The 14,569-nt window shown below is 44.5% G+C and overlaps 1 protein-coding gene across 2 annotated transcripts in view; it reads left to right on the top strand.

The window, feature by feature from the left end:
• Positions 1 to 14,569, top strand: part of LOC115193967 (TATA-binding protein-associated factor 172) — a 74,024-nt gene that overhangs the window by 24,342 nt on the left and 35,113 nt on the right. For both annotated transcript variants that reach the window (XM_029753140.1, XM_029753141.1), the window contains exons 11-17: positions 435 to 611; positions 888 to 1,028; positions 3,391 to 3,515; positions 3,819 to 3,939; positions 5,713 to 5,817; positions 9,100 to 9,249; positions 10,405 to 10,550. In XM_029753140.1, the coding sequence (XP_029609000.1) occupies positions 435 to 611; positions 888 to 1,028; positions 3,391 to 3,515; positions 3,819 to 3,939; positions 5,713 to 5,817; positions 9,100 to 9,249; positions 10,405 to 10,550 (965 nt within the window). The remainder of the gene's footprint in view (positions 1 to 434; positions 612 to 887; positions 1,029 to 3,390; positions 3,516 to 3,818; positions 3,940 to 5,712; positions 5,818 to 9,099; positions 9,250 to 10,404; positions 10,551 to 14,569) is intronic.

Consider the following 14,569-nt stretch of genomic DNA (forward strand, 5'->3'; position numbering starts at 1 on the left):
TGAGTGTATGTAAACTTCTGACCCACTGGGAATGTGATGAAAGAAATAAAAGCTGAAATAAATCCTTCTCTCTACTATTATTCTGACATTTCACATTCTTAAAATAAAGTGGTGATCCTAACTGGTCTAAGAGAGGGAATTTTTACTAGGATTAAATGTCAGCAATGTAAAAAACTGATTTTAAATGTATTTGGCTAAGGTGTATGTGAACTTCTGACTTCAACTGTATGTATAATGATCTGAGCGGTAGTCCTCGGTTTGCATTTTGACTCCAAGTGATCTTGACTCGAGGTTGGTGACTACTGCTCTGGGGAAAAGTAACAATATTCCAGGAACATAAAAAAAGCAAGAGTTTACGGTATTTTGCAACCCTACTCACGGGCATTTACGAGTCAAGCTTTGCTGTATGTCCAACATGCTGTCTCTTTGGTCAGGTGGTGGCTCCGGTTAGAGAGACCTGTGCCCAGACACTGGGCGTGGCCTTGCGCCACATGACTGACAGTGGTGTTGCCATGACAGTAGACATCCTGCTGAAGCTGCTGACAGAGGACCAGTGGGAGGTCCGGCACGGGGGTCTTCTGGGCATCAAGTATGGCCTGGCAGTCCGACAGGTACCAAAAACCTCCTGTCCTGTCTGCTTGCCTCTGCTGTCCACCATGCATGATGTGTGTTATCCATTTTAAGGCAGTAAAACGAGTGTTTTATACATGCATACTGTAGACTAGACCAGGGTTCCTCAACTGGCTGAATTTAGCCCATGGGTGAGTTTATTTGTCCCCCCCCCAAGTTTGATGAGCAAAAAAAGGCTGAATCTAGTTCATGATCCCAGGACTGCACTCATTGTCTTTCTATAAAAAAAAAATCTCGCTCCCTCGCTTTTATCTCAGGACCTGATATCCGCTCTGCTTCCACGGGTGCTCCCTGCCATCACGGAGGGGCTGCAGGACCTGGATGATGATGTCAGAGCGGTGGCGGCCGCGGCCCTCATCCCTGTGGTGGACGGGTTAGTGCAGCTACTCCCCAACAAGGTCAGACAGGAGCTCCTCGCTACAGTCACTCTTTACATGTGGTCACCTTAACTGCTCCTTAGCCTCTCTCCAACTTCACCCCTCTGTCATGCCTGTCCCATGGCTTTGCCTTTGTTGTCATTGGTAACTTCTTCAGACCTGCCAACCTGCACACATTTTGCCCACCATGCATGCAATTTGAGGTTAAAGTACGCTGGTACGAAAAACAACCCTAAAATAGTTTTCTAGTTGGCACATTGTGATTTTTGACTCATCTCTAGCGGTCTGCTCTGATCCCAGAAAGCAACGAATCGTAGTTCAGTGTGTGTTGCTGCGTGGATGGAAACAGAAACCGTTATGTTAGACTCTTAAAGATTAGTAGGCCTATGTTAATTAATCAGTTCTTGATCGGTCCTCTTTTAATAGCTGTATGTCAACAGTAGGCTGCTAATTATGATAATAGTCAGTTCACCGATGTCAACGAGGCATGTTGAATGAATGGTAGCCTAGTAGTCAGACTTAACTTGATGGATTAGGTCAGAGATGGAGATCTGAAACAAGCTCCTATAGGCCTAGTTCAGTTTCCTATTCCAAATAGCCTACAGTGAGCTAGACTACTAGCTACTTTGCGTCCAGTAATTGAATTGTTCTCAATTATCTCCCCAAACAAAATTTAAGAAGCCATTTTCACTAGACTAGCCACATAGACCTAATAATGAGAATAATCATTACCCCTAAATTTTACCTAGAATAATGTGACATTTTTAGGATCAAACACAATACTTCAAGACTAAGTTTCAGGAAATGGCAATTACAGGTAAAAAAAAAAAATGCTAAATGCTCCAACTTCTTGAGGGGGAAATTGACTGACCCCCCCGCCCCTCGGGACCTCCCAACCTTAGTCCTACATCAACCCCACCTTGTCAGAATATCCTAGGGAGAGCCCTGATTGTACATTTTAAAAATATAAGTGCAACATGAAGTGTTGGTCCCATGTTTCATGAGCTGAAATAAGATCCCAGAAATGTTCAATATGCACAAATAGCTTATTTCTCTCAAATTTGATGCACAAATTTGTTAACATCCCTGTTAGTGAGCATTTCTCCTTTGCCAAGATATGCCACACTTGTCAGGTGGCTGGATTATCAAGAAGCTGATTAAACAGCATGATCATTACACAGGTGCACTTTGTGCTGGGGACAATAAAAGGCCACTCTAAAATGTACAGTTTTGTCACACAACGCCACTTTTTGATGGAGCGTGCAATTGGCATGCTGACTGCAGGAATGTCCATCAGAGCTGTTGCCCGAGAATTGAACGTTAAAGCCGCTTCCAATGTTGTTTTAAAGACTTTGGCTGTATGTCCAACCGGCCTCACAACCGTAGACCACGTGTATGGTGTTGTGTGGGCGAGCGGTGTGCTGATGTCAGCGTTGTGAACAGAGTCCTCCATGGTAGGGTTATGGTATGGGCAGGCATAAGCTACGAACACAATTGCATTTTATTGATGGCAATTTGAATGCACAGAGATACCGTGATAAGATCCTACGGCCCATTGTTGTGCCATTCATCTGCCGCCATCACCTCATGTTTCAGCATGATCATGCACAGCCCCATGTCGCAAGGATCTGTAAACAATTCCTGGAAGCTGAAAATGTCCCAGTTCTTCCATGGCCTGCATACTCATCAGACATGTCACAAATTGAGCATGTTTGGGATGCTCTGGGTCGCCGTGTTCCAATATCCAGCGACTTCGCACAGCCATTGAAGATAAGTGTGACAACATTAGAAAGGCCACAATCAATTTTAAAGGTATATGTGACCAAACGAGGCATATCTGTATTCCCAGTCGTGAAATCCATCGATTATACCCAAATTAATTTATTTCAATTGACAGATATTCCTTATATAAATTGTAACTCAGTAAAATCTTGTTGCGTTTTTATATTTTAGTTTAGTATAATTAATTACTGAAGAACAGCCTACCATTCCTACCGAGGCAGTCTTCTGCTAACATAAGGCAAAAAAACAAAACAAATGTAGCTATGATTTGAGCAGTGTGGGTGTCGCCCGCGCCGTTGTGGGGTCTGCGGGGTGGGTGCCGCCGCCGAGCAGAAGTGGTGCTCAAAATTCTTGGCATGTCTATGGCACAATGGGGATGGTGTTCAGTTGGCACCAAATGGAAGAGAACTGATTGAAATCGGGATGGACTACCTGGACATTTTCGTTTTCCGTTGCAAAAATGTTTTCCATTGAGTTTGCTGATGAACACAACCCAGTTTGATGTTTATTTGCTCTTTTTTTTTCAGTACTGTGCTAACCATAGCAGTTGTCTCTGTTTTATGTAGATCATGACTGCTGTTTTTTTCCCGGTATTGTTCAGGTCCCATTCATAGTGAACTCCCTGTGGGATGCTCTCCTGGAGCTGGATGATCTGACAGCCTCCACCAACAGCATCATGACCCTACTGTCCTCTCTGCTCGCCTACCCTCAAGTCCGACAGTGCAGGTGAGCGACACCTCTCCTGTCTGTACAGATATAACCTCTTCTCCCACTTCATCATCGAAATCATGAACATCTTGTACTTTAAGGAACATTCCGATGATCTTACAGTCCAAAAAAAATTGCGCTAACAATTGTGGTAAAAAGCAGGTCTTGTAAAGTCAATGGTGTTTATGGCTGAGAAACGTTCAAACCAGTACGTGTTTGTTGTTGTGGTTCCCTTTGTCAATGAAACTTGCTTTGGATATACTAAGGACAACTTTTGCAAGGGATGATAGGCCCAACAACGCTCTCTTTTTGTCCCTCCAGCATGCAGCAGTCCCTAACGGTCCTCGTCCCTCGGGTCTGGCCATTCCTTAGACACACCATATCATCAGTTAGACGGGCCGCACTAGAGACCCTTTTCACCCTTCTATCCAAAGCTGACCAGGTGGGTTTGTAAGAGAAATATGTCAATGGCCCAATCCTAAATAGACCCCTATGCACTAGTGTAAAATCTAAGAGGATTTGACAGGTGTAAGTAATAAGGTAATAGCTCTGCCTTGCCCCCTAGGTGGAAGTTTCACCATATTGCTTGTACCAATCAAATCCTCTCCGGTCTCCACACATGTAGGGCCTTACATGCTGACCACACCGCTCGCGTTACAAAATAAATGTATACATGTTATTCAGTCATTGCATCCACACTGCTTGCGCACGTCAACGACGCTGCGTAGTGTGGCGGGTGAATCGGAATTAGTTTTGGGTAACAGATAATTAAGATGTCTTATCTGCATAATATGCTTATGTGATATACTTGTTATTAGAATGTATCCCTTTGGACTCTGGTGTTGGCAGTTGCACTTCTTCCCTCAGATCGGGCACAGTCACATGGGGCCCAGAGAGGGGAGAGGTCAGACTTGTCTTTTACATGTCTCTGGTGCTATGCAGAATATCAGAAAGGGAAGAGGACAGGATGGAACATGGTTTTCATATGTGAATGTGTTTTTACCTACTCTTAAACCATGTGAAGGGATGGTGTGATTAATGGGGAACCAATTACTTGTCTCCACAATGTCTGTGCGCAAGTCACTCCCTCCTTTGGCATTGGGGGGAGGTGTATGGCAGTGTCTGGAAACATTGTATGTCCCCTCTGATGTTGCACTTATCCTGGGATAGTGTATGACCTAGAAGCTCACTCCCCTCAGTGAGCTTGTCCAGGAGAGGGGTCAAGAAGGGGTTTTACTTGAGATGGGAGTATCTAGAGTTGACAATTGAGTTATGCCATTGGATGAGTTGGTATGCCATGGGATGAGTTGGTGGTTTTGTGCTATGAAGTACCAGGAACGACATTAGAACCTCGTCTTAGGGACCAAACTGAACGATAATTTATAGCGAATGCTATCTGGCTACGGGATACTCCTTTCTCATTATAAAGTCTTCCTTTGTGAACTGTTCCAAATATCTGTGGTTTGTTATGTCAACTAGGGGGGTGGATCTTTGCTATAAAAGATCTCAGTAGCCATTGTGTGGTCACTCTCAACGGTTCATTAGAAATAGGGAATCGTTGAAAGTCATTGCTATTGCAAAGCTCTTATTATTAAAGATGTAGTTTAAGTATAACTCTGACTGGTGTGTGAAGTTTGTCTCTCTCCTCATTTGGTAATACAGAAATTAACCACCACAGTAGCCAGGCGCTGAAATAGAACTTGGTTCTATTTGTGAAGCTTGACATGCTGCTAGTCCTGCCTCTCCAATCTCCTCATTGGTTTTTAGGAGCATATACCCACATGGGTGATTTGGAAGATGAACTGAGGTCCACACTCCAGTCCAGGTCGTGGTGGTAATGCACCTTAAAGTTGGTTGCCAACCGCCATATAAAGTCCAAAGAAGAACAAGAAGCCTGAAGGAGGAGAGATTACTAGAAACAAACTCGGGTTATCCTTTTGTCTGTGTATTAATTGTCGGAGTAGAGGACCTTGTGCATTTCAGGTAAAATAACATCAACCCAATGTTTATATCCCAGGACAAATTAGCTATAGTTGGTTCAGAGTTTTGATTTTTCAACCTGCGTGTCCTGATTGCGTGTGTGTGTGTGTGTGGACAAAATCAACATAGCGCCCGTCTAGTCATCGATTTTTGAGGTTGGGCCAAATTTTGGAATGCTAATGTATGAATACAACTCTTCGTTGTCATAACTGAAGTCTGTTTTGTGTTGTTCCAGAGCTGTGCATTATGGCTCAACCAGGTCCTGCAAGACATGCTACGACACATCTTCCAGTCCTGCATCCTGGAGAGCAATCAGGAGATCCTGGACCTCATCCAAAAGGTTTGAGACGCACACACACACCACACTAGTCAGGTTTCCATTGACCCAGGTTTATTAGACAAAAGCAATTTCGCAAACAAATTGTAACGTGTAATAAAAAATGGCAGACATAGGAGACATTTTCTAAAGATCGACAACATTTTTATCCGTTCAACGGGTGGGGTTGTCTTTTGTCTAACTTTTATTGCGACAAATGATGGAAACTGTTTTTAGAATAAATGATTGCCAAATGATTTTGATGCTACGGTGCATGTGATGTCATCGCGTAACTATAAGCTCTTCTCCACATTTAATTCTAAGTGCCTAGTGCTTGCATTTAAAAAAAAATCAACTATAAAATGTTTTCTTTGCGAGATGACAAAGATTATCCTGAATTCCTGAATAGCTTCGCCTTTTCAGGTTAGCTTGAAAGTTTCTCCATTCAATTTGCAAGCAGCATACCACCCTGCATCCCACTGCTGACTTGCCTCTGAAGCTAAGCAGGGTTGGTCCTGGATGGGAGACCAGATGCTGCTGGAAGTGGTGTTGGAGGGCCAGTAGGATGCACTCTTTCATGAGGTCATTAAAAAGTATATATATAGGATACCTACTCATTCAAGGATTTTTCTTAATTTTTACTATTTTCTACATTCTAGAATAATAGTGAAGACAAACTATGAAATAACATGTATGGAATCATGTAGTAAATGTGTTAAAACAAAAATCTTCAAAGTAGCCACCCTTTGCCTTGATGACAGCTTTGCACACTCTTGGCATTCTCTCAACCAGCTTCACCTGCAATGCTTTTCCAACAGTCTTGCAGGAGTTCCCACATGCTGAGCACTTGTTGGATGCTTTTCCATTACTCCGCGGTCCAACTCATTGCAAACCATCTCAATTTGGTTTGAGGTTAGGTGATTTTGGAGGGTTCTCGTCACCTGATGCAGCACTCCATCACTCTCCTTATTTGTCAAATAGCCCCTTACATAGGCTGGAGGTGTGTTGGGTCATTGTCCTGTTGAAAAACAAATTACAGTCCCACTAAGCGCAAACCAGATGGGATGGCGTATCGCTGCATAATGCTGTGGTAGCAATGCTGGCTAAGTGTGTCTTGAATTCTAAATAAATCACTGACAATGTCACCAGCAAAGCACCATCACACCTCCTCCTCCATGCTTCACGGTGGGAACTACACATGCGAAGATCATCCGTTCACCTACTCTGCGTCTCACAAAGACATGGCGGTTGGAACTGAAAATCTATTTGGACTCATCAGACCAAAGGACAGATTTCCACCGGTCTAATTGCTTGTTTTCTTGGCCAAAGTAAGTCTCTTCTTATTTGTGTCCTATAGTAGTGGTTTCTTTGCAGCAATTCGACCATGAACGCCTGATTCAGGCAGTCTCCTCTGAACAGTTGATGTTGAGATGTGTCTTTTACTTGAACTCTGATGCATTTATTTGGGCTGCGATTTCTGAGGCTGGGCTCCCGAGTGGCACAGCGGTGTAAAGCACTGCATCTCAGTGCTAGAGGTGTCCCTACAGACCCTGGTTCGAATCCAGGCTGCATCACATCCGGACGTGATTGGGAGTCCCATAGGGCAGCACACAATTGGCCCAGCATTGTTAGGGTTTGGCCGGGTTAGGCCGTCATTGTAAATAAGAATTTGTTCTTAACTGACTTGCCTAGTTAATTAAAGGTAAAATAAGGAACTCATCCTCTGCAGCAGAGGTAACTCTGGGTCTTCCTTTCCTGTGGCGGTCCTGTCGTTTCTCTTTGCTTAATTAAGCTGTTCTTGCCTTAATATGGACTTATATGGACCAAATAGGGCTATATTCTGTATACCACCCCTACCTTGTCACAACACAACTAATTGGGTCAAAAGCATTAAGAAGGACAGAGATCCCACCAATTAACTTAATGAGGCACACCTGTCAATTGAACTGCATTCCAGGTGACTACCTCATGAAGCTGGTTGAGAGAATGCCATGAGTGTGCAAAGCTGTCAAGGCAAAGGGGGGCTACTTTGTAGAATGTGAAATATAAAATAGATTTTGATTTATTTAATACTTTTTTTTTAACACTACATGATTCCATATGTGTTATTTCATAGTTTTGATGTGTTCACTATTGTTCTACATTGTAGAAAATAGTAAAAATAAACAAAGGGAATTTAACCTAACCCCTCTGAATCAGGGGTGCGGGGGTCTGCCTTAATCGACATCCACGTCTTCAGGAACAGTGGGTTAACTGCCTTGCTCTGTGGCTGAACGACATATTTTTACCTTGTAAGCTCGGGGTTACGATACAGCAACCTTCCGGTTACTGGCCCAACGCTCTAACCACTAGGCTACCTGCCCAGAAAAGCCTTGAATGAGTAGGTGTGTCCAAAGTTTTGACAGGTACTAATAAATAAATATATATCTTCCAATGTCCCAGGGCAGTGATTGACATTGCCCTGTGTAAGGTACTGTCTTTTGGATGGGCCGTTAAACAGGTGTCCTGACTCTCTGGGGTCACTAAAGATACCATGGCACTTATCGTAAGAGTAGGGTGTTAATCTGGCTAAATTCCCAATCTGGCCCTCACTCCATCATGGCCACCTAATCATCCCCAGGTTCTAATTGGGTCATTCATCCCCCTTCCTCTCCCCTGTTACTATTCCTCAGGTTGTTGCTGTAAATGAGAATGTGTTCTCAGTCAACTTACCTGGTAAAATAAATTATTTCAGATGTACAGGAGTGCAAGTTTCATCATGACATAGACCGGGGCAATATGTTGGCACATGAGCATTATTGGAATACGGCAAGTATTAATAAATTATTGCATTCTATCCATGCTGGCTTTCACAGGATACCTGAGGCATGAAACAGATGGGAGGTGGGAGGGCATACATGCTCTCGTCAATTTATTCATGCGCAATTTGCCTAAATGCGGAATCGAAACACTTCAACCACTTTTTTTTTAATGACACTAGGTTTTTGCAGATGTTAATTTTATTTTTGTGATGTCATTACATCCAGCTGTTTTTATCGACATGATTGTGAAATGGAAATGCACCCTAGCAGGCAATTGTTGCATCTGTTTTCTATTCACACTTTCTAAATGTCAACAAAAAAATCACTGGACAAGTTAATGTAAACATGGCTCAAGTTATATATCCTGACTAGGGATGCTACATTCCTGTAATTTTTCTATAAATTCCCTGGTTTTCCAGAAATCCTAGTTGACAGATTCAAATTTTCCTGCTTATTCCCTCCTGATTCCTGGCTGCTGTTTTTAACGAGTTTTGTCTTCTTGCAGGTGTGGACCGAGCTGCTGCGCCAGGCCCCTCAGCAGTACGTAGTAGCAGCCAGCTGTCCCTGGATGGGCGCCTGGCTCTGTCTGATGATGCAAGCCTCTCATATCCCCATAGACATCAACATGCTGCTGGAAGTCAAGTCTCGCTGCAAGGTGAGAGGATGGTTACTCCGTTAGGACTGATCGTTACATCTGCTGCAGATTCTATTCTCAATTGTGCTCTTATTCCAACATTAAAGTGCTCCCTTAGGATATACACTCAGTGGCCAGTTTATTAGGTACACCGTTAACACCCCGCTCCTACAGACAAAGAGTCACGTGGCCGTGGCTTGCTATATAAAGCAAGCACAGGCGTCAAGGCATTGAATTACTGTTCGATTGAACTTTAGAATGGGCAAAACTAGTGACCTAAGCAACTTTGAGCATGGTATGATCGTTGGTACCAGGCGCGCCGTTCCAGAATCTCAAATGGCCGGCCTTTGGGGCTTTTCACGCAAGACATTGTCTAGGGTTTACAGATAATGGGGCGACAAACAAAACATCCAGTCAGCTGCAGTCATGTGGGCGAAAACAGCTCATTGATGAGATGTCAAAGGAGAATGGCAAAAATCGTGCAAGCTAACAGGTGGGCCACAAACAGACAAATAACGGTGCAGTACAACAGTGTTGTGCAGAACGGCATATCGGAACGCATAACTCGTCTGTCCTTGTCATGGATGGGATATTGCAACAGGTGCCCACACCAGATTCCACTCCTATCGGCTAAAACCAATAAGCGGCTCCAATGGGTGATCGCGTGATCACCAACACTGAACAATTGAGGAGTGGAAAACATTGCCTGGTCAGACGATTCCTGGTTCCTGTTCTCATGCTGATGACACAGGATTTGGCGTAGGCAGCATAAGTCCATGGCCACATCCTGCCTGGTGTCAACGTTACAGGCTGGTGGTGTAATGGTGTGGGGAATGTTTCCTGGCACACGTTAGGTCCCTTGATACCAATTGAGCAATGTTTCCATGCCCCAAATAATTCAGGTTGTTCTGGAGGCAAGGGGGGGCAACAACCCGGTACTAGATGTTGTACCTAATAAACTGACCACTGATTGTATATTGCCTCGTATGATGCAATAGTCTAGGGCGCTATTCATTAGGGCACACTGTAGGCACTTTTTGCAATGGAAAACAAAAGTGACTGTTCTTATTGGACAACCTCAGATGGTAGTCCGTTTTGGGCAAAAAATAAACATTTCAGGCCTACTGAACTCGACCCAGGGTTCTGATGCAGATGTTCTCTAATATCATTTGACAGGAGAAGGCTGGTGGGAAGCCTCGCCAGGGAGCCTTGGTTCAAGTGAAGGAGACTGTTCAGGAGTACATCGCCGGGGCAGAAACCGTGACCGAGGACCCAGTGACGCGGGACTATGTGGTGACACGGGCTCGACTCATGGCCGCTAAGTTAGTCTCTGTTTCTTTTCCTCAATCTAATTTTTATCCCTAGAGAGATTTAAGAAAAATCACTAAATGGTAGATTTGGGACAGTAGGCAGCGGTTGGATCCTGAGAGACTAAGATTAAGAACTGAATGCAGCACTTTATGGTATCTGCAGCCAGCTGTTACTCCAGGTTGGCCTGTTCATTACTTGGTGCAAGAGCAACTCGGTCATCTGACATCGTTTTGTCTCCAGGCCTCTTAGTGCCTGGTCGTCCTGGTATACAGTGCATTCGGAAAGTATTCAGACCCCTTGACTTTTTCCACATTTAGTTACCTTACACATCCTTATTCTAAAATGGACAAAAGTTTTTTTCCCTCATTGATCTACACACAATACCCCATAATGACTAAGTGAAAACAGGTTTTTATACATTTTCGCACATTTATAAAAAATTTACCTTATTTACTTAAGTATTCCGGCCCTTTGCTATGAGACTCAAAATTGAGCTCAGGTGCATCCTGTTTCCATTGATCATCCTTGAGATGTTTCTACAACTTGATTGGAGTTCACCTGTGGTAAATTCAATTGATTGGAAATGATTTGGAAAGGCACACACCAGTCTATATAAGGTCCCACAGTTGACAGTGCATGTCAGAGCAAAAACCAAGCCATGAGGTCGAAGGCATTGTCCGTAGAGATTCGAGACAGGATTGTGTCGAGGCACAGATCTGGGGAAGGGTACCAAAAATGTCTTCAGCATTGAAGGTCCCCAAGAACACATTTTAATTTTTGTGTATTTTACGCCCTTTTTCTCCCCATTGTCGATCTTGTCTCATCGCTGCAACTCCCCAATATGGAGAGAGGCAAAAGTCATGCCATGCCAAACCACACTTCTTAACACCTGCCCGCTTAACCCAGAAGCCAGGTGCACCAATGTGTCGGAGGAAACACTGTTCAACTGATGACCGAAGTCAGCCTGCAGGCGCCCGGACTGCCACAAAGAGTCACTAGAGCGCGATGAGTCAAGTAAAGCCTCCCCTAACCCGGACGATGCTGGGCCAATAGTGCGCTGTCCTATGGGACTCCCGGTCACTGCCAGTTGTGACACAGCCTGGGTTTGAACCCGGGTCTAGTGACGCCTCAAGCACTGCGATGCAGTGCCTTAGACCACTGCTCCACTCGGGAGGCGGCCTTCATCACTCTTGAAAGAAGTTTGGAACCACCAAGACTCTTCCTAGTGCTGGCCGCCCAGCCAAACTGAGCAATCTGGGGAGAAGGGCCTTGGTCAGGGAGCTTGTAGGGTCATACCCAAGACTCAAGGCAGTAATCGCTGCCAAATGTGTTGCAACAAAGTACTGAGTTAAGGGTCTGAATATTTATACTTATCAAATGTAAATGTGATAATTCAGTTTAAAATGTGTATTCAATTAGCAAAAATGTCTATACCTGTTTTTGCGTGTCATTATGGGGTATTGTGTGTGGATTGAGGGGGGAAAAAACTATTTAATCCATTTTAGAATATGGCTGTAACGTGACAATGTGGAAAAAGTCAAGGGGTCGGAGTACTTCCCGAATGCACTGTATGTTGACTGATAGTGGACGCAGAGACAAACTTTTGCTGTTTTTAAAGCTAATTTCCTGCAATTTTACACATTTTGCCATGGTTTATGCAGTGGTCTTATGCCATGAGTGACTCAAACATTACTATCATGAAAACTATTAAAAAATCATATTTTTTGGGGAGTGGTGGCCTGATGAAAGATGGCGCCAAAGAGATGACAGCTTTGGTTCTAGTCCTTAGAAAACTGTACAGTATTTTGTTTTTTTTATGTATTTCTTACATAGTTAGCCCAGAGAACCTTATGTGTTATTACATATAGCCGGGAAGAACTATTGGATATCAGAGAGACGTCAATTTACCAGCACAACCAGCACTACGACCAGGAATAAGACTTTCCCAAAGCGGATCCTTTGTTTGCACCTCCCAGGGCATTCGAACTGATTCCAGAGGCCGACTCAAAACAATGCAGCCGGAGGAGAGGGTGCCGGAGCAGTCTTCTAGTGAGGCTTCGGAAGCGCGCACACCACTCACCGCTTCTGAGTATATTACTCGCTATTGTCCGGTCCCTAGTTAACAAAGTTGACGAAATTAGGGTAAAACTTGCTTTCCAAAGAGATATCCGGGATTGTAACATACTCTGTTTCACGGAAACATGGCTAGCTTGGGACATGCTGTCAGAGTCAGTATAGCTAACAGGATTTTCAGTGCATCGCGCAGACCGGAATAACCATCTCTCCGGTAAGAAGAGCGATGATTAATAACAAATGGTGTAACTGTAACAACATACAGGAACTCAAGTCCTTTTGTTCACTTGACCTAGAATTCCTCAATCAAATAGTGACCGTATTATCTCCCAAGAGAACTCTCCTCCGTTATTGTCACAGCCGTGTATATCCCCCTGTAAGCGGATACCAAGACGGTCATCAAGGAACTTCACTGGACTTTATGCAAACTGGAAACCATATCCTGAGGCTGCATATATTGTAGCTGGGGATTTTAACAAAGAATTTAGGTAGCTTTGTTCTCAAATTAGCTATCAGCATATCGATTGCAGTACACAAGCGAGTAACACACTCAACCATTGCTACTCCAACTTCCGCGATGCATACAAGGCCCTCCCCCACCCTCCTTTTGGCAAATCTGACCATGACTTCATCTTGTTGCTCCCCTCCTATAGGCAGAAACTAAAACGGAAAGTGCCCTTGCTTTGGTCGGCCCAGTGTCGGATAGACCTATCGGATTCCACGTTTCAAGATTGCTTCAATCACGTGGACTGGGATATTTTCCAGATAGCCTCAGATAACAACGCTGACTCGGTGAGCGAGTTTATAAGGAAGTGTATAGGAGATGTTGTACCCACTGTGAATATTAAAACCTTCCCTAACCAGAAACCGTGGATTGATGGCAGCATTCGCACAAAACTGAAAGCACGTACCACCGCATTTTTTCATGGCAAGGCAACTGGGAATATGGCCAAATACAAACAGTGTAGTTATTCCCTCCGTAAGGCAATCAAACAAGCAAAGTGTCAGTATAGAGACAATGTGGAGTCGCAATTCAACGGCTCAAACACGAAACGTATGTGACGGGGTCTACAGAGGATCACGGATTACAAAAAGAAAACCGTCGTCTTGCTTCCAGACAAATTAATCAACTCCTTTGCACGCTTTGAGGACCGTACAGTGCCACCGACGCGAACCGCTACCAAAAACTTTGGGCACCTTCTCCGTGGCCGACGTGAGTAAAACATTTAAAATGGGTTAACCCTCGCAAGGCTGCTGGCCGAGACGGCATCCCTAGCCGCGTCCTCAGAGTATGCGCAGACCAGCTGGCTGGTGTGTTTACGGACATTCAATCAATCTCTATCCCAGTCTACTGTCCCCATATGCTTCAAGATGGCCACCATTGTTCCTGTTCCCAAGAAAGCCAAGGTAACTGAACTAAATGACCACTGCCCTGTAGCACTCCTGTCATCCTGAAGTGCTTTGTGAGACTAGTCAAGGATCATATCACCTCCACCCTACCTGTCACCCTAGACCCACTTCATTTTGCTTACCGCCCCAATAGATCCACAGACAATGCAATCGCCATCACACTGCCCTATCCCATCTGGACAAGAGGAATCCCTTTTGAGAATGCTGTTCATTCACTACAGCTCAGCATTTAACACCATAGTACCCTCCAAACTCATCATTAAACTTGAGTCGCTGGGTGTTGACCCCGCCCTGTGCCACTGGGTCCTGGACTTACTGACGGGCCGCCCCCAGGTGGTGAAGGTAGGAAACAACTGCACTCCACTGATCTTCAACACTGGGGCCCCACAAGTGTGCGTTCTCAGCCCCCTCCTGTACTCCCTGTTCACCCATGACTGCGTGGCCATGCACGCCTCTAGCTCAATCATCAAGTTTGCAGACGACACAACAGTGGTAGGCCTGATTACCAACAATGACGAGACTGCCTACAGGGAGGAGGTGACGGCCC

This window comes from Salmo trutta, chromosome 5 (assembly GCF_901001165.1).
Source record: "Salmo trutta chromosome 5, fSalTru1.1, whole genome shotgun sequence".
NCBI classification, from domain to species: domain Eukaryota; kingdom Metazoa; phylum Chordata; class Actinopteri; order Salmoniformes; family Salmonidae; genus Salmo; species Salmo trutta.